At 41.9% G+C, this 13,158-nt stretch overlaps 1 protein-coding gene across 2 annotated transcripts in view; it reads left to right on the top strand.

The window, feature by feature from the left end:
* Positions 1 to 13,158, top strand: part of LOC111344143 (spectrin beta chain, non-erythrocytic 1) — a 48,119-nt gene that overhangs the window by 7,801 nt on the left and 27,160 nt on the right. Inside the window, exons 12-29 of one of the 2 annotated variants that reach the window (XM_088745161.1) lie at positions 197 to 328; positions 946 to 1,028; positions 1,491 to 1,629; positions 2,077 to 2,283; positions 2,985 to 3,164; positions 3,554 to 3,754; positions 4,049 to 4,144; positions 4,962 to 5,075; positions 5,736 to 5,903; positions 6,146 to 6,192; positions 6,430 to 6,620; positions 7,063 to 7,178; positions 7,561 to 7,647; positions 8,843 to 8,914; positions 10,376 to 10,506; positions 11,303 to 11,362; positions 12,142 to 12,268; positions 12,642 to 12,706. In XM_088745161.1, the coding sequence (XP_088601287.1) occupies positions 197 to 328; positions 946 to 1,028; positions 1,491 to 1,629; positions 2,077 to 2,283; positions 2,985 to 3,164; positions 3,554 to 3,754; positions 4,049 to 4,144; positions 4,962 to 5,075; positions 5,736 to 5,903; positions 6,146 to 6,192; positions 6,430 to 6,620; positions 7,063 to 7,178; positions 7,561 to 7,647; positions 8,843 to 8,914; positions 10,376 to 10,506; positions 11,303 to 11,362; positions 12,142 to 12,268; positions 12,642 to 12,706 (2,216 nt within the window). The remainder of the gene's footprint in view (positions 1 to 196; positions 329 to 945; positions 1,029 to 1,490; positions 1,630 to 2,076; positions 2,284 to 2,984; positions 3,165 to 3,553; positions 3,755 to 4,048; positions 4,145 to 4,961; positions 5,076 to 5,735; positions 5,904 to 6,145; positions 6,193 to 6,429; positions 6,621 to 7,062; positions 7,179 to 7,560; positions 7,648 to 8,842; positions 8,915 to 10,375; positions 10,507 to 11,302; positions 11,363 to 12,141; positions 12,269 to 12,641; positions 12,707 to 13,158) is intronic. The other variant, XM_088745162.1, reaches the window with a different exon arrangement.

The following is a 13,158-nucleotide window of genomic DNA, read 5'->3' on the forward strand; positions in this document are numbered from 1 at the left end:
ACAATAAACGATATCTTTTCGACTAACTAGAGCATGCGCACTTTTCCAATTACTCTACAAAAGGTCGCAATGTCCTGAAAAAGGGGAAGGGGAGACATTTACTCGTGAAAGAAGTGAGTCAGGGGCAAGGAGATTTCAGAATTTTGCACAGCGCTCTAGAAATAGTGATACGGTACGTATATGTTTGATTTGTCAGGCTTCTCTGCGTGAGTCTTGGTTGGATGATATGATGCATGTTCTGGAAGGAGAAGCTTTGGGTCAAGATGCAGCTACTGTAGAAGCAGCCTTTAAGCGACACGAAGCCATCAGTACTGACGTCAAGGCCAGGGTAAGTGATAACAACCTGTAGGCCTCCCCGCGGCATTCGTTTTTGTGTGTGTGTGTGTGTGTGTGTGTGTGTGTGTGTGTGTGTGTGTGTTTTTATGAGCGGAGGTAAGCGCGAGGCGACTGCGAGGTGCAAGACACACGCGAGAAGAGAAAGCGTTATTTTTTGCGATCCTTTGCTCGCGTTTTCGAGCTCGCTCGTTGCCTGCCTCTGATCGCCTACAAAACGTAAAGAAATGATGCCTGAGTGGGCAAGTGGAGGTAAGCGTGAGGAGAGCACTAGGGGCGAGACACGGGCGAAAGGAGCAGCCATTATTATTCGCACCCCTCTTTTCGCGCTTAACTTGCAGTTTCGAGTTCGACTCGTGCTTTCCTTCGTTCGTCTCGAAAAACGCAACAGAAAATGACACATTGCTGTGCAAGAGGAGGTAAGCTCCTCCAAGTGCGCATAACTCGCGTGCTGGAGACACGTACGCAGAGTTACGCGAGAGGCAGACACGAGCTCGCCTCGTGCCTGCCTCCTCTCGCCTGTACAGAGGTACAAACGAGCCTAACCCCAAATGCGTGTAATATGCCAAAAAGATTACTTGCCATTTTGACATTTCCCTTTGTGATTTGCAGGAAGAACGTTTCCAGATGGTCTTTGATCTGGCCCAAGAACTGATTGATGAAGACTACCACAGATCTGATGTCATCAGTGCGAGGTATCGTGATTTGTCAAAATCTCCTCACCAAAAACCCATCACATGCAATCTCATGGCCCAAACTCAACGTAGAAACAGCAACATAGAAGTCTCTTTAAAATTTCTTTAGATCCAGTGCACTGGATCTGCATATTCCTCCGCGGTTTGCTCTTTCAATTTATTATGGTAATAGTACTTTGTGTTGTCCAATTCGGTCTGTAATCACGAGAATGAACCCGCAGACCTCCCCTATGGATCTGCCATCGTGGAAAGGTCGCCACCTGTCTTCAATCTCTTTTCTTATTTAACTCTGCGCTGTTATCATGCCCCACCAGGAACTTCAGGAGCAAGCTTTAGAGACGGAAAGGGAAGCGTTTTATGACGCATTTTGTTACGTTTGTCCTTATAACAAAACAGATGCAGAGGTCCCTAAATTGAAGACCTCTATCGAGTTATTTAACCCAATCTGACTCAACGTTTCAGAGAGGAGGTTATAATGACCAAGTGGGACAAACTGATTGGCATGTTAGAGGCAAAGCGTTCAACTCTGGTGGGTTTTAAGGATCTTGTTGGTCTGTTCAGAGAGATGGATGGTGCACACGGTGACATGCAGGATATTGAGGTACTAGCAAATAACAAAGATGAACTTAGTTTCTCGCGTTTTCCGTGCTTTATGCAATTCGCTTGTACAGCTTCGGTTTGTCATTGAATCCTTTTGTGGTTTTCTTTTGTTCTGATGGGCCATTATTATTACTCATACGAGAGTATATCGAAAGCCCTTCTCTAAGGTGGTTTTCAATCGAGTATCGAATATTATCCGGGATCCCATTGATTTTACTTTACTTCGCTTTGTGATTGGTCCCTAAAACTCGCGCCACTTTCTTAACCAATCAGATGCAGAACTAAACCCAATCGCGACTTGGTCGACCACGTTATGCCGCGCGTTTTCCTCGCGCTTTTTACTTGTTTTTACTTTGAGTTCTCATTGGCTGTTTAAGGAATTTTCCTTTCTTCCGATTGGTTTTTGTGATTACTCTGGCTTTTGACAAAACTTTATTATGTTTTGCAGGCGGCTGTGAGATCTGAGGATTATGGCAAGCATCTGTTAGATGTGGAAAATCTTCTCCACAAGCACAGTTTGATTGAATCGCAAATTCAATCTCAAGGGGAAAGTGTTCAGAGAATCAACAACGTGGCGCAGAGGTTTATCAAAGCAAAGCATCCAGAAAGTCGGGTCATTAAAGAAAGACAATCACTCCTTACACAAGCTTTTGAGGTAATATTATTGAATCCTACAAAGGGGTTTCAATTGCAGCCGGATAGCAGTTAGATCCGTTTACCTGCTTGTAATGCGCTGATCACTTGCTTGTAGCATTTACACAAATGTCATCGTGCTCCTAACATGCATGCAACTCTCTTCAACTTTGGTCAAATTGTTCGACTTTTTTAGAGAAACAACGAAGCAACAGAAATTGGAATTGTCTTCAAAAATGCAGGAAAATACGATTACAATCATTTTTCAGGGAGCCTGGAACTCCTTGGGTACAAGAGGCTCTCCATGTCTTCAAAACTACCTGTCTGCTATTCCAAACTACCCATTGGTATCATATTGTAATGAAACAGCCGCTACATTAGCAGGGCTGTCAGTAACTTAGCCTGTAGAGCAGGTGCAGTTTTGGCGAGCGAGTACTCAATATTTTCTTGGTGAAAATTGTACAATTTGTGTAGCTGTCATCTGTGATTTTCACAGCAGCGGAAGGCTGGGGAGAGAAAGAAATTTGTATTAAGTGGGGGAGTGACTGTCAAAAGGAAGGAAAGGGGAAAGGGATGGAGACAAGATCGCAAGCTTGAAAAGTTAACCCGCCCTGAGAAGACGCTTGCACTGCAAGGCTCTCAATAATTTTGAAGTGGTAAGAAAATGAGGAATGGAAGGCGGTCAAATTACATGATTTTATGTTTCATTGTTTTCGTCCACAGGCGTTAATTCAGCTGGGAAAGGAACGTCGCGCAAGGCTTGAAGATTCTTTGAGACTTTACAAATTCTTTGGAGACATGGAGGAGGAAGAAATGTTTGTTAAAGAAACCGAAAAAGTTCTCTCATCAAAAGATGTTGGAAAGGATCTGATAAGCTTGACAAGACTCCAACAGAAGCACAAGGTTAGCCGCTACAGAGAATTAGTTAAACGTATCTGTTTGTCGTCGGATGTTATTAAAACCGGGAATGACCGAATTAGACGGGCGTGTCCACAAAACTGGTGCTCAGACCCTTTTTCCGTGTTTTCCTCCACCATTTTGAATTTTTAAACGAATTACAACAGAACGAACGGTGTGCCAAACATTGACTACCAGAGGGAAGAATAAGAACACAAGATTTTTGATGCCTTGATCTTTCTTTTGAATTCAAGCTGTACTCTCGACGCCCAAAGTGTTCATTTTCTCTTGCAATGAGAAAATCAGTTCTTATCTGACTGGAAATTCCCTTCTACGGCTTTGGGAAAGTTAGTTTCCGATTTGTTTCAGTTTTAATTATCGTTCTAACTCGATAGGCTCTGGAAGCTGAGTTAAGTGGCCGTTTTGCGCATTGTGAGACAGTATGTGCTAAAGGACAGTCGCTCGTTGACAGAGCTCACTACGCTTCTAAAGAGATCAGAGCAAAGATCAAACAGCTGCAGAACAACTGGATGAAACTAAGAGAACTGTTAATCACAAGGTCAGAGAGATTAAAGGATGCCGCGCAATCACTGCAGGTATGGAGTGCTTTTTTGAGGCAGAGTAACAGATTGACAGGCTGACGGAAGGAATGAGTGAGCGAGTGGGGGAGGAGGGGCTGGTGTATGGTTGGGTGGGTGGGGGAGTGGGTAAGTAAGTGGAGGCGTTGGTGGGTGGATGGTTTAGTGAGTGAGTGAGTGAGTAAGTGAGGAGGGACTGGGGATGTGTGGATGGATGTTTGGTTGAGTGAATGATTAATTGAGGGAATAAATGATTATTTGGTTACTTGCAGAGCTAAACAATAAACATTCTTTTCTCTGCTCTGTATCTAGTATTACTCAGATTCTAATGACGCGGAATCTTGGATGAAGGAGAAAATGTACGTTGCGAGTAGTGAAGATTATGGTAGAGACGAACAGAGTGCAATGGTAAGTATAGAAATTCCGCGAAATAATTTCCAGTACGGCTTTTACCCATTAGTCTTTTATTTGAGCCCTAAATTGATCTCTTGCTGATTTAATGAGTGACGAATACATTATGCATTTACCTGATTTAAACCTATAATATTAGACGGAGGCAAATGCAGGCTTTAAAAGGCAAACTTATCTATATTCTGCAACCCTACCAAACCCAAGGCATGGCAACAGAACTGCTCTTGAACGGTTTCTTTTTTTTTATGGTGAGGAGATGGGAGGAAAGCTCAACATTGGGGGCTTAACAGAAGGGGAGCTTACTGGAGTGTTTACGATTGGTTCCCTATGTTATTTACAATTGTTTTGATCTGCTGTTGTATTCGCTTTGTTTTGGTTTCATAACCCGTAATCCAATAGCTCGATTGTTACCACTTTGTGATATGTACCTTTACAGTACGACAGGCCTTCGAACGTTAGGGGTTTTGGTAACTTTTTCAATAATTAGCCGTGATTTTGAAAGTGGTGGCTGCGGCGTAAGGCGAAACTCAAAGACGAGAGCCTGGCTCAACAGACAGTGGTACGGGGTCCTACAGGCGGCGATAGACCTCTGGTAACCGGATTTTATTTAAACCCCTGGCGTTGTAATACTTCCAGCGAACCTCTCCCGACTCGTCTCCAATCTTTCCTCGGGCAGAGAAACGCGCGTCTTGTAGCACTAATTATGCGGGCCTGGTCACGAGCTAGTACTGTAAAGGTAGAACCAACTTGTTGAGCACGATAAACAGTAACAAAGCACTGCTCAAAAGTGCGTTTTTTGTGGTTCTTTTTCCAGTCCCTGCTGCAGAGACACACGAACGTGATAGACGAGATTCAAGGCTTTGCTGATGACATGAATCGTTTGAGGGAACAAAGTAAACTGATGGAGAGCAACGAACAGGCGGCTCAGGTAAGCAACACTGTTTTATAGTCCTTCTGCTTTATCGTGTCGCATGACTCGCTTTTATTTCATTTTGTTACGTACATCTTGGATCGATGTCACCACCCGAGCAACTGCGGACCTACCCCTCCCCTCCCCTGGCCCGACAACAGTCAACTGATAACAATTTAACTTCGTGTCTGGTTAGGGGAGGGGTGGGCTAGGGCTGCTGAACTTAGCAGTATGAAGGACGCGTATCACATGTGAACTTGTAAAGGCTTGATTCACGATTGAGTCTCTGTGGCGCAGTGTTGTACAATCGGAGCGCAGACTTCTTAGGTCGGTGATGTGATTCATCACAGGGTTCTCAGAATGTTTTCTTCGCCCCACGCTCTTGACAAGACGAAAAACATCGTTTTTTACTTCATCACGGAACTTAAAATTTACAATCGTTCTTATTCTCGATACTTGCACGGAGGTTTTGACAAAGCAAATCCTAGCAGTATGCAGGATGCGTGTTACATATGGACTCAGTTAAGTCCTAACTCACCACAGAGTCTCTGTGGCAAGTGGAATAGCATCCGAACCCAGAATTCGAAGGCCTGGAGATTCAGAATCCTTTCTTTGTCCTACGCGTCGTGACGAGACGAAAAATGTCATTCCTTATTTTCTTCTTTGTTTTCTCGCTAGACGAAGGTGGAACTTTATGAAGAGGAAACTGAGGTGGAGACAGACGAAGAAGTTGAGGAAATTGTCGAAAAAGAAGTTGTGAAAGATGTTGTACAGGAAGTTAAAGTCCCGCAAGTAAAAGCTTTGCACCCATTTGCCGGACAAGGGCTTAAAATGACTAGAGGAGAGGTGAGGAGGGGTGGTCTGGTGTAAAAATGAAGTGTGGGAGGGGGGAGGGGAAAGGCAGTCAGTGCCCCAAGTTGCGGTTATTGTGGTTCCCAGGCGAGTAGATAAAATTTAAGCCCCCAGATTTGCAGCGAAATTCGCCAAATTTGTACAGCGGTTATGTAGCAAAGTATAACGTTTTTTCGCTTGTTAGTGTTTATAGTCTTGAGTTAGGATGAGATTTACATTTATATTTATATTTTTAGGTATTCTTCTTGATTTCTAAGACGAACAAAGACTGGTGGAGTGTAAGGTATGTTAAATCTGCTAACGGTTCATTTCAGCAATTTTCCGCTCTTTGTTTTGAGTCGACTCAATACCAAATTCTTCAAAGTAACATCATGAGAATTATATGGTAGACCGCAAGGAGAATTACTAATGACATCTTTTGGGGGGAAGGGTTAAAAGAGCCCCGAAATTATGGTTAAATCTGAGGATGGAACAACTAAAAGTGTCCTAAGTCTTTGATAGCTTTCTTTTATCTCTCCAGGCGTCTGACCTCTAAAGAAGCAGGTTACGTTCCTGCTAACTACGTGAAGGAGATTGAAGCCAGAACAGTGAAGAAAACTACCAAACAAAAGGTTATCGTTCCAGAGAAGGTCTTGGTAAAACGAAGAGTGAAGAAAAAAGTCATGATTCAAAAGCAACGAGAAGTGAAAGTCAAAACTCCTGAAAAGAAAGGTGGGTAAAAGATTTGGAACCTTCCACGTGAAATTACTGTTTAGAAAGTTTCATTTGATTGGTTACAACTAGGAAACAAAATTGGAGCCAACTTGTAGGACGTATACAACAGAACCATGTGAAATAACTGCGCGTATCTTTTACTGCAATACCCCCAGCAAAGCTCTCCTCGACTGGTCTCCAATCTTCCCTCCGGCAGAGACACGCGCGTCCTGCAGCAGTAATTAATTATGTGGGCCTGGTCACGAGCAAGTACTTCAAAGGTAGAACCACCTCGTAGAGCACGATAAACAGTAACACATGAAAGCGCTGCTCAAAAGTTGTCATTTGGATCATCACAATTAAAAGTCTTTACCACTGCGTTGATGATTGCAATCACTTTATACACATGAAGAGAAGACCTTTCAAAATTTTGATCAACATACTTTCAATTATTTTATAGGTAAATCTCGCCGACAAGTTAGACGCCATTTCACGGCTCATTTCGATCGCGACAACGTTGCAACGCGTCAGATCTCACTGCAGAATATGTACTCAAGACTGGTGGATATGGCCGAGGTACTGTGTGCGTTGCATAGAAAGTTTCTCGACTAAGTGTTGTAAAACCAAAACCAAAGTAATTATAACGGTCAATCAGAAGGAACGAAAACACCCTGAAAAACCAATGAGAGCTCAAAGTAAAAACAAGCAAACTTGCGAAACCGCGGGAAAACGCGGGCGACCAAGTTGTGATTGGTTGTTTCCATCTGATTGGTTGAGAGAGTGGCGCCAGTTTTCTGGACCAATCGGAAAGTAGAGCAAACCCAACGCAATCTTGTTACTTACGACGCTCAATTGAAAATTACTGTGTTCTTGTTATTTATTAATTCTCCAGTGTTTTAATGAGATTTCGTTTCTGCTGAAAATAATTCGTCTAACTATGTCATAATGTACCCTTTAGATTCGACGTGAGAATCTGGAGAACTCTATCAAGTATTTTCACCTCTGTCATGAATGTGATGATATCGAGTTTTGGATGAAAAACAAGGTTAGTTTCCTTATTGTTATTTGTATTTACTGCGTTTACCTGTCAATTCATTTTAGTGACGTGTATAGCAACTTCCCTGAGTCCATCGAACAATTAAACCCCTAGGTCCATAATAAAAGTAACCTTGTTAAATAATGGAATGTATTTATTGAAGTTTAAAAAAATTTGATATGCCCTTAAAGTGCCTTCCAATTTGTCCCGGTCATCGCGCGGCCAAAATCGCACGTGATATCGTAACGTGACGTCACATTGTGTACCTCAATGGAACTTTCAGAAGAGTCGGAATCTAAGGAATCATTAGAATCACAGGACATCTTTGCCTTTCAATGCATTATCTATCTACTACGAAGTACTGCAGAATCCTCTTAGCGACAACAACCTTCGCGGCAAAGGTTCACGATGTGACGTCACGAATGACTTCGACGGCGATAAACTAGGTCCCAGTCTCCGAGACAAATTTGTAGGCAAACTGCGCGTATTTTGAAAGCGAAAAAAAATCCTTTTTACATTTTCCAGCACTTTTAAAGCTTCGAAACGTTTTCTATACATATCCAACTACAAGAAACAAGAGAAAAAGATTTCGTGTCTTATGCACTTTAAGGTAGGCACTATTCTCACAGTGCCTTTCTCCATCCAGGAATCAATAAAGGTAGTGGATAGTGGATTGTGAGTCTCTCACTGCAGCCTAATATTAACGATAATGATAATAATGTTGCCTTTATAAAGAGTATTCTCCTTATTGATATGCTCTAATGCGCTTTATAACACTTTGTGGGGGCTTTGGCCAAACTGCGGTGAGCAGTTAACAATGTTTTGAAAGGAAATTTTTCAGGTTCCCCCAAATTAGAAATTTTTTAAACAAGGCCAGACCGCAACAACAGAAGTCACGTTCCTTAAACGTTGCGAGAAGTGCCTGGGTTCTTTAACGTCCCTCCTAGGTAATACAAAGAAGATGCAGGAGACGGAGCCAACCGTTTATCGTTCCAATTTTAGAAGACTAGAAGGTCTAACCATTTTCAGATGTCATAGCAAAGGCAGCACATTCTTCTCAGTTATTTTAAGACCCTGAGTGTTGGTCGGAACTGGGGCTCAAACCCTCGACCTCCCGCACGGCAACCCGGCGCTCTCCTATCTATATTTTCTGCCTTTGGTCGTTCTAACATTTGTAATTTAACGTTTTGCTTCGACTAATCAGGAAAGTCAGCTCACTTACAAAGGTGCGTCTGAATCAGACAACGACATTCATGTCATCCGCAAAAATCTCGAGGTAGAGTCTCAACTGAGCTAATCTGTAATAAATACAACTTTTGATGACTTTTTTTCTTGCTTTTTGCATCTCTGTGAATTTATGTGTTACTAACGATTTTTTAGAGCAATTTTCAATTGGGTGTCGACAGTAATCCTGGACTGATATCATATTAATTGGTCCAGAAAACTCGCGCTACTCTCTCAACCAATCAGATGCAAACTAAAACCAATGACGACTTGGTTGCCCGCGTTTTCCCGCGCTTTACTTAGTCGCCCGCGTTTTCCCGCGCTTTTGGCAGTTTGTTTTTACTTTGAGTTCTTATTGGCCCTTAAAAGTATTTTCCTTTCTTGTGATTGGCCGTTGAGCTCAATTTTGTTTTGGTTCTGCGGCACCTAATCGAAAAGCGCTCTATCCATGTTATAATTGTCACACGTAACAATAATTTGTAAAGTTCTGAGCTTCTGTAACATTTTTTTGTTGTCCTGTGTTACTGTGTTGCACATTAGTTTAAGCTTTAACTCAGCTTACTCTAATTTGATAAGAACAAATTATAATTGAACCTCTAGTAACAAAAGTAAAGATGGTCCTCTTGGGTCAAGTATAGTGAAGAGTTGTCAGTGGTCCGTCACCGAATCGTACCATGGAAAAGAAAGCGTGACCGACCTTAAGAACGCCTGCGTTCTGAATTCTGCTCCAGGAGTGGGAGAGGCAGCCAATTTATAGACGAAACGAGTTGAAAAATTTCCCAGGTTACTGTAATCCAAAACTAGATCAGAAGAGAGAATGCTTTGCGATGCGAAAGTTGGAACGTTTTTCGTTGTCTTTGAATGGAAATTATAATTTCGTTCAATGGAAAAGCAATGGCACTGACAAGCGCTACATGTTAGTCTTCTCTAGGATCTGATTCAGCTTCAATTTTCTCTGACGGAGAATCTAGTACATTGTGACCATGGAAAATTTTACAGGACTGTTTCTGTCTTTTTCTCGGATCGTTTCTGTTTCATGAATGTGCACGATGTTATTTTTGTTTGTTAGATGCGTGCTATTCATCTGTAGCTGTTATCACAGTTCTCGTCCATTTGCACGAGGCAACATTGCACAAAATACTGTTATGAGTACCCATAGAATTAACTCGTTCACTCTTTGGAGCAAGCAATTTATATTTATCCTGACCATTTTGACACAGTGTCAAACAGATAGATCACGAGAAGAAAGAAAAATTTTTCTCAATAAGGGAGTATTGTTTGAATTGACATTAAGTTTGCGAGTAAAATTAATGAGAAATGTATGCCAGAAAGTGAGAATCGATACCGAGTTCATAGGAGGGAATGAGTTAAAAGAATATCCTTGTTGTTTTAAAGTGGCAAACGCACCTGTTTTGTGACGCGTCAAAAGCACATCTTTTGCACCAGTTCTTGTGTCAGGGAAAATGATGAGTCAAGTATTGAAGCCTGTTTGACGTTTGCATTGTGTCCACAGGGTCTCACAACAGAGCTAACCGCCAACAACAGCCGTATAGCTGAGATAAATTCGCTGGCGGACCAACTGATAGACACGGATCATAGGCATTCGGCTGCAGTGAAGAAGAGGAGGAAAGACATCAACGACATGTGAGATTTAGATTAGAACAATTTTTTTAAGTGAGTGTCGAAAGTGGTTCGGGATTGCTTTGATTTTACTTAACGTCGCTCTGTTATTGGTCCAGAAAACTCGCGCGACTCTTTAAACCAATCGGATGCAAATCTACAACCAGACGCGACTTTGTCATTCGCTTTATCACGCCCTTCTAGCGGTTTCCCGCGCTTCAAGCGGTTTCCTTGTTTTTCACTGCGTCGTCATTGGCCAGGGATGATGTCTTTCTTTTTCTGATTGGTCGCTGTGATGACTTTGGAAACTGCACCACTTTCCTTCAATAGAAACACGGTTTGTTTTGTGGTGTATTTTCAGCACACCAGTGTTTGATACACCGGAACCTTATTCGGGTGACATCTTGTGACTAGGAAAAGTTTCCCCTGAATAGGTTGTTTCTTCAGTTGAGATAATATATATAGTGGTTGTACAGTGGGACTAGAAAAAGTGTCCCCTAAATAGGGCCCAACCTCGTTCCCAGGGCCTTTTGGCTTAGCTAGGGGTGGGGCGGGAAAATGTTTTTCACGCCCCACCCCCACCTAAGCCAAAAGGCCCTGGGAACGAGGTTGGGGGTTTCCCTTAAACATAGGTAACAAAGACAAATGTTGTAGGAGCATCTTCTAAGACGGGGGCCAGATTTGTGTCTTTTTGGAAGAGGTGTTCGATTGATGGGTAACCTGTAATATTTTTTTGTTACAGTTTGAAAGTATCTGTTTCTGAACTGGGAGTTCTTGTGAAGTTAAGCTCATTCTGTTATCCCTTTGTATTTTACTGAAGGTGGGAAAATCTTCAGCGGTTAAAAAAAGCTAAAGAAGAGGAGCTACGAGAAAAACATGGGTAAGAACATCCAGGCCTTCATTATAGCGATGCAGCACCAGCGTTTCTTCGTACTGAACAGAGCAGGCCGGCGGGAGGTCTGTCATAGATCTGGCACTAGTCAGTACCAGACCCCTTCGCAGAGTTCTCGCTGGCTCGCGTTGTCCAAGGCCCCTAACTTACTCGCAGCCGAGAAAACCTTAGGATAGGGTAGGATAGGATAACTTTATTTATACACGGTTTTTCCATCGGTTGATTTAGTTAATTCTATACTAGAAACCTATCTATCTAACTACAATAATAATTTGATAACAGCAATTCAAATAAAAGAAATAAATAAAAAATTTTGCTTTTCATGGAGGCCGTGTCTAAAATTTACGTAGAATTAAGATCTTACTTTAAACTGTGGCGACTTAATTTAGATTTAAAATCAGTCAGCGAAGACGCTTGTCTTAGGTCTACAGGTAAGTTGTTCCACAATTGAGCTCCGCTGTACGAAAAACTTCTCTTGAGATAGTCAGTTCGAAGTTGTCAAAGAACTAATTTGTTTTCGGTATTCCTTAAACGATAAGCATTTACCTTCGCACTTACCTTCGCACTTACCTTTAAAACCTTCGCAATGAAGCGCTTATGGTCAGGACCTGCTCGCAAGCTAAAGAACATCTGGAGGGATTAGGCTCCGGTTTAAACGAGCTGATTCCTGAAACCTGTATTCCATACTTATTTTACACCACAGGAACTGAGTTTCAAATATGCGTAATTTTTTTGTATTTTTGTTTTTTAACTTTTTCTTTGGTTAGGGTCGAGTTGTTCTTTGACTCTTGTGAAGAGATGAAGTCGTGGATTCAAGAGAAGGATGCTATTTTATCCGATGGAGATGTCGGGAGAGATTTGGAGACTGTCAGAGCCTTACAGAGGAGACACCAAGTAAGTCAGCAAAAACGAGAAATAAAAACTTTGCGCCGTGTAAAAAAATACCAAAATAAGGTTATACAGTACCGGAAAACGTGAATGACTAAATTGTGGTTGGTTTAGTTTTGTACTGAGATTGTTTTAGAGGGCGGCGCATTTTTTTTTAGACCAATCAATTAACAAGTTAATTTGTAGCAGTTAGAAAGGAGAATTAAAACTCAGGTCTTGGAAGTGTTAACACAAGTGTACCTGCCCCGCAAAATGAGAACCCCACGACAGTAAAAAAAAGTCATATACAATACTAACTAACAAGAGGTTACGTGACCGGCCAATTTTATTTTTTAAAAAAATCTTTTCTATTATTTTCTTTTTTTGATAATTCTTGTAGGGTTTCGAAAGAGATCTCGCTGCAGTGGAAGAAAAACTTGTAAAGTTACAGGACCAAGCGAAATCGTAAGTTCTTCATTTTGATGGTTTATTTGGGATTACAAAACTATTATCGGCAGTCAAACGTCTGCGCATGTGCGACCGTTGTAATGACCAGGTGGCGTGCTTTCTGAGTGTCAGGACCAAGCTGTCGCACACGAGTTACAAACAACTACGCAAGCCAGTAAATCACAGTGCTTTGAAAGCATATAACTTTTTTGTTTAAGCTCAAAACAGAATAGTCAATCAAAAGGATTCCCGTTCTTGAATAAGCCTTATGTTCGAAAAGTGTCGACTTTTCCTTTTCCCTACTTTTTTTCCTTATTTTTTTTCCTGTCACAGCTCTCTTTGAATGTTTCAGTGTTCTTTCGTTTATTTTACGAGACAGCAGTTTATCATGTTTTACCCTGAAATTTTGCGCGGAAAATTGGTGCGCGTCCGGCCAGAACTGATCCCTTCACGCATGCCCGACGTTTAAC

Source organism: Stylophora pistillata, chromosome 14 (assembly GCF_964205215.1).
Source record: "Stylophora pistillata chromosome 14, jaStyPist1.2, whole genome shotgun sequence".
Taxonomy (NCBI): domain Eukaryota; kingdom Metazoa; phylum Cnidaria; class Anthozoa; order Scleractinia; family Pocilloporidae; genus Stylophora; species Stylophora pistillata.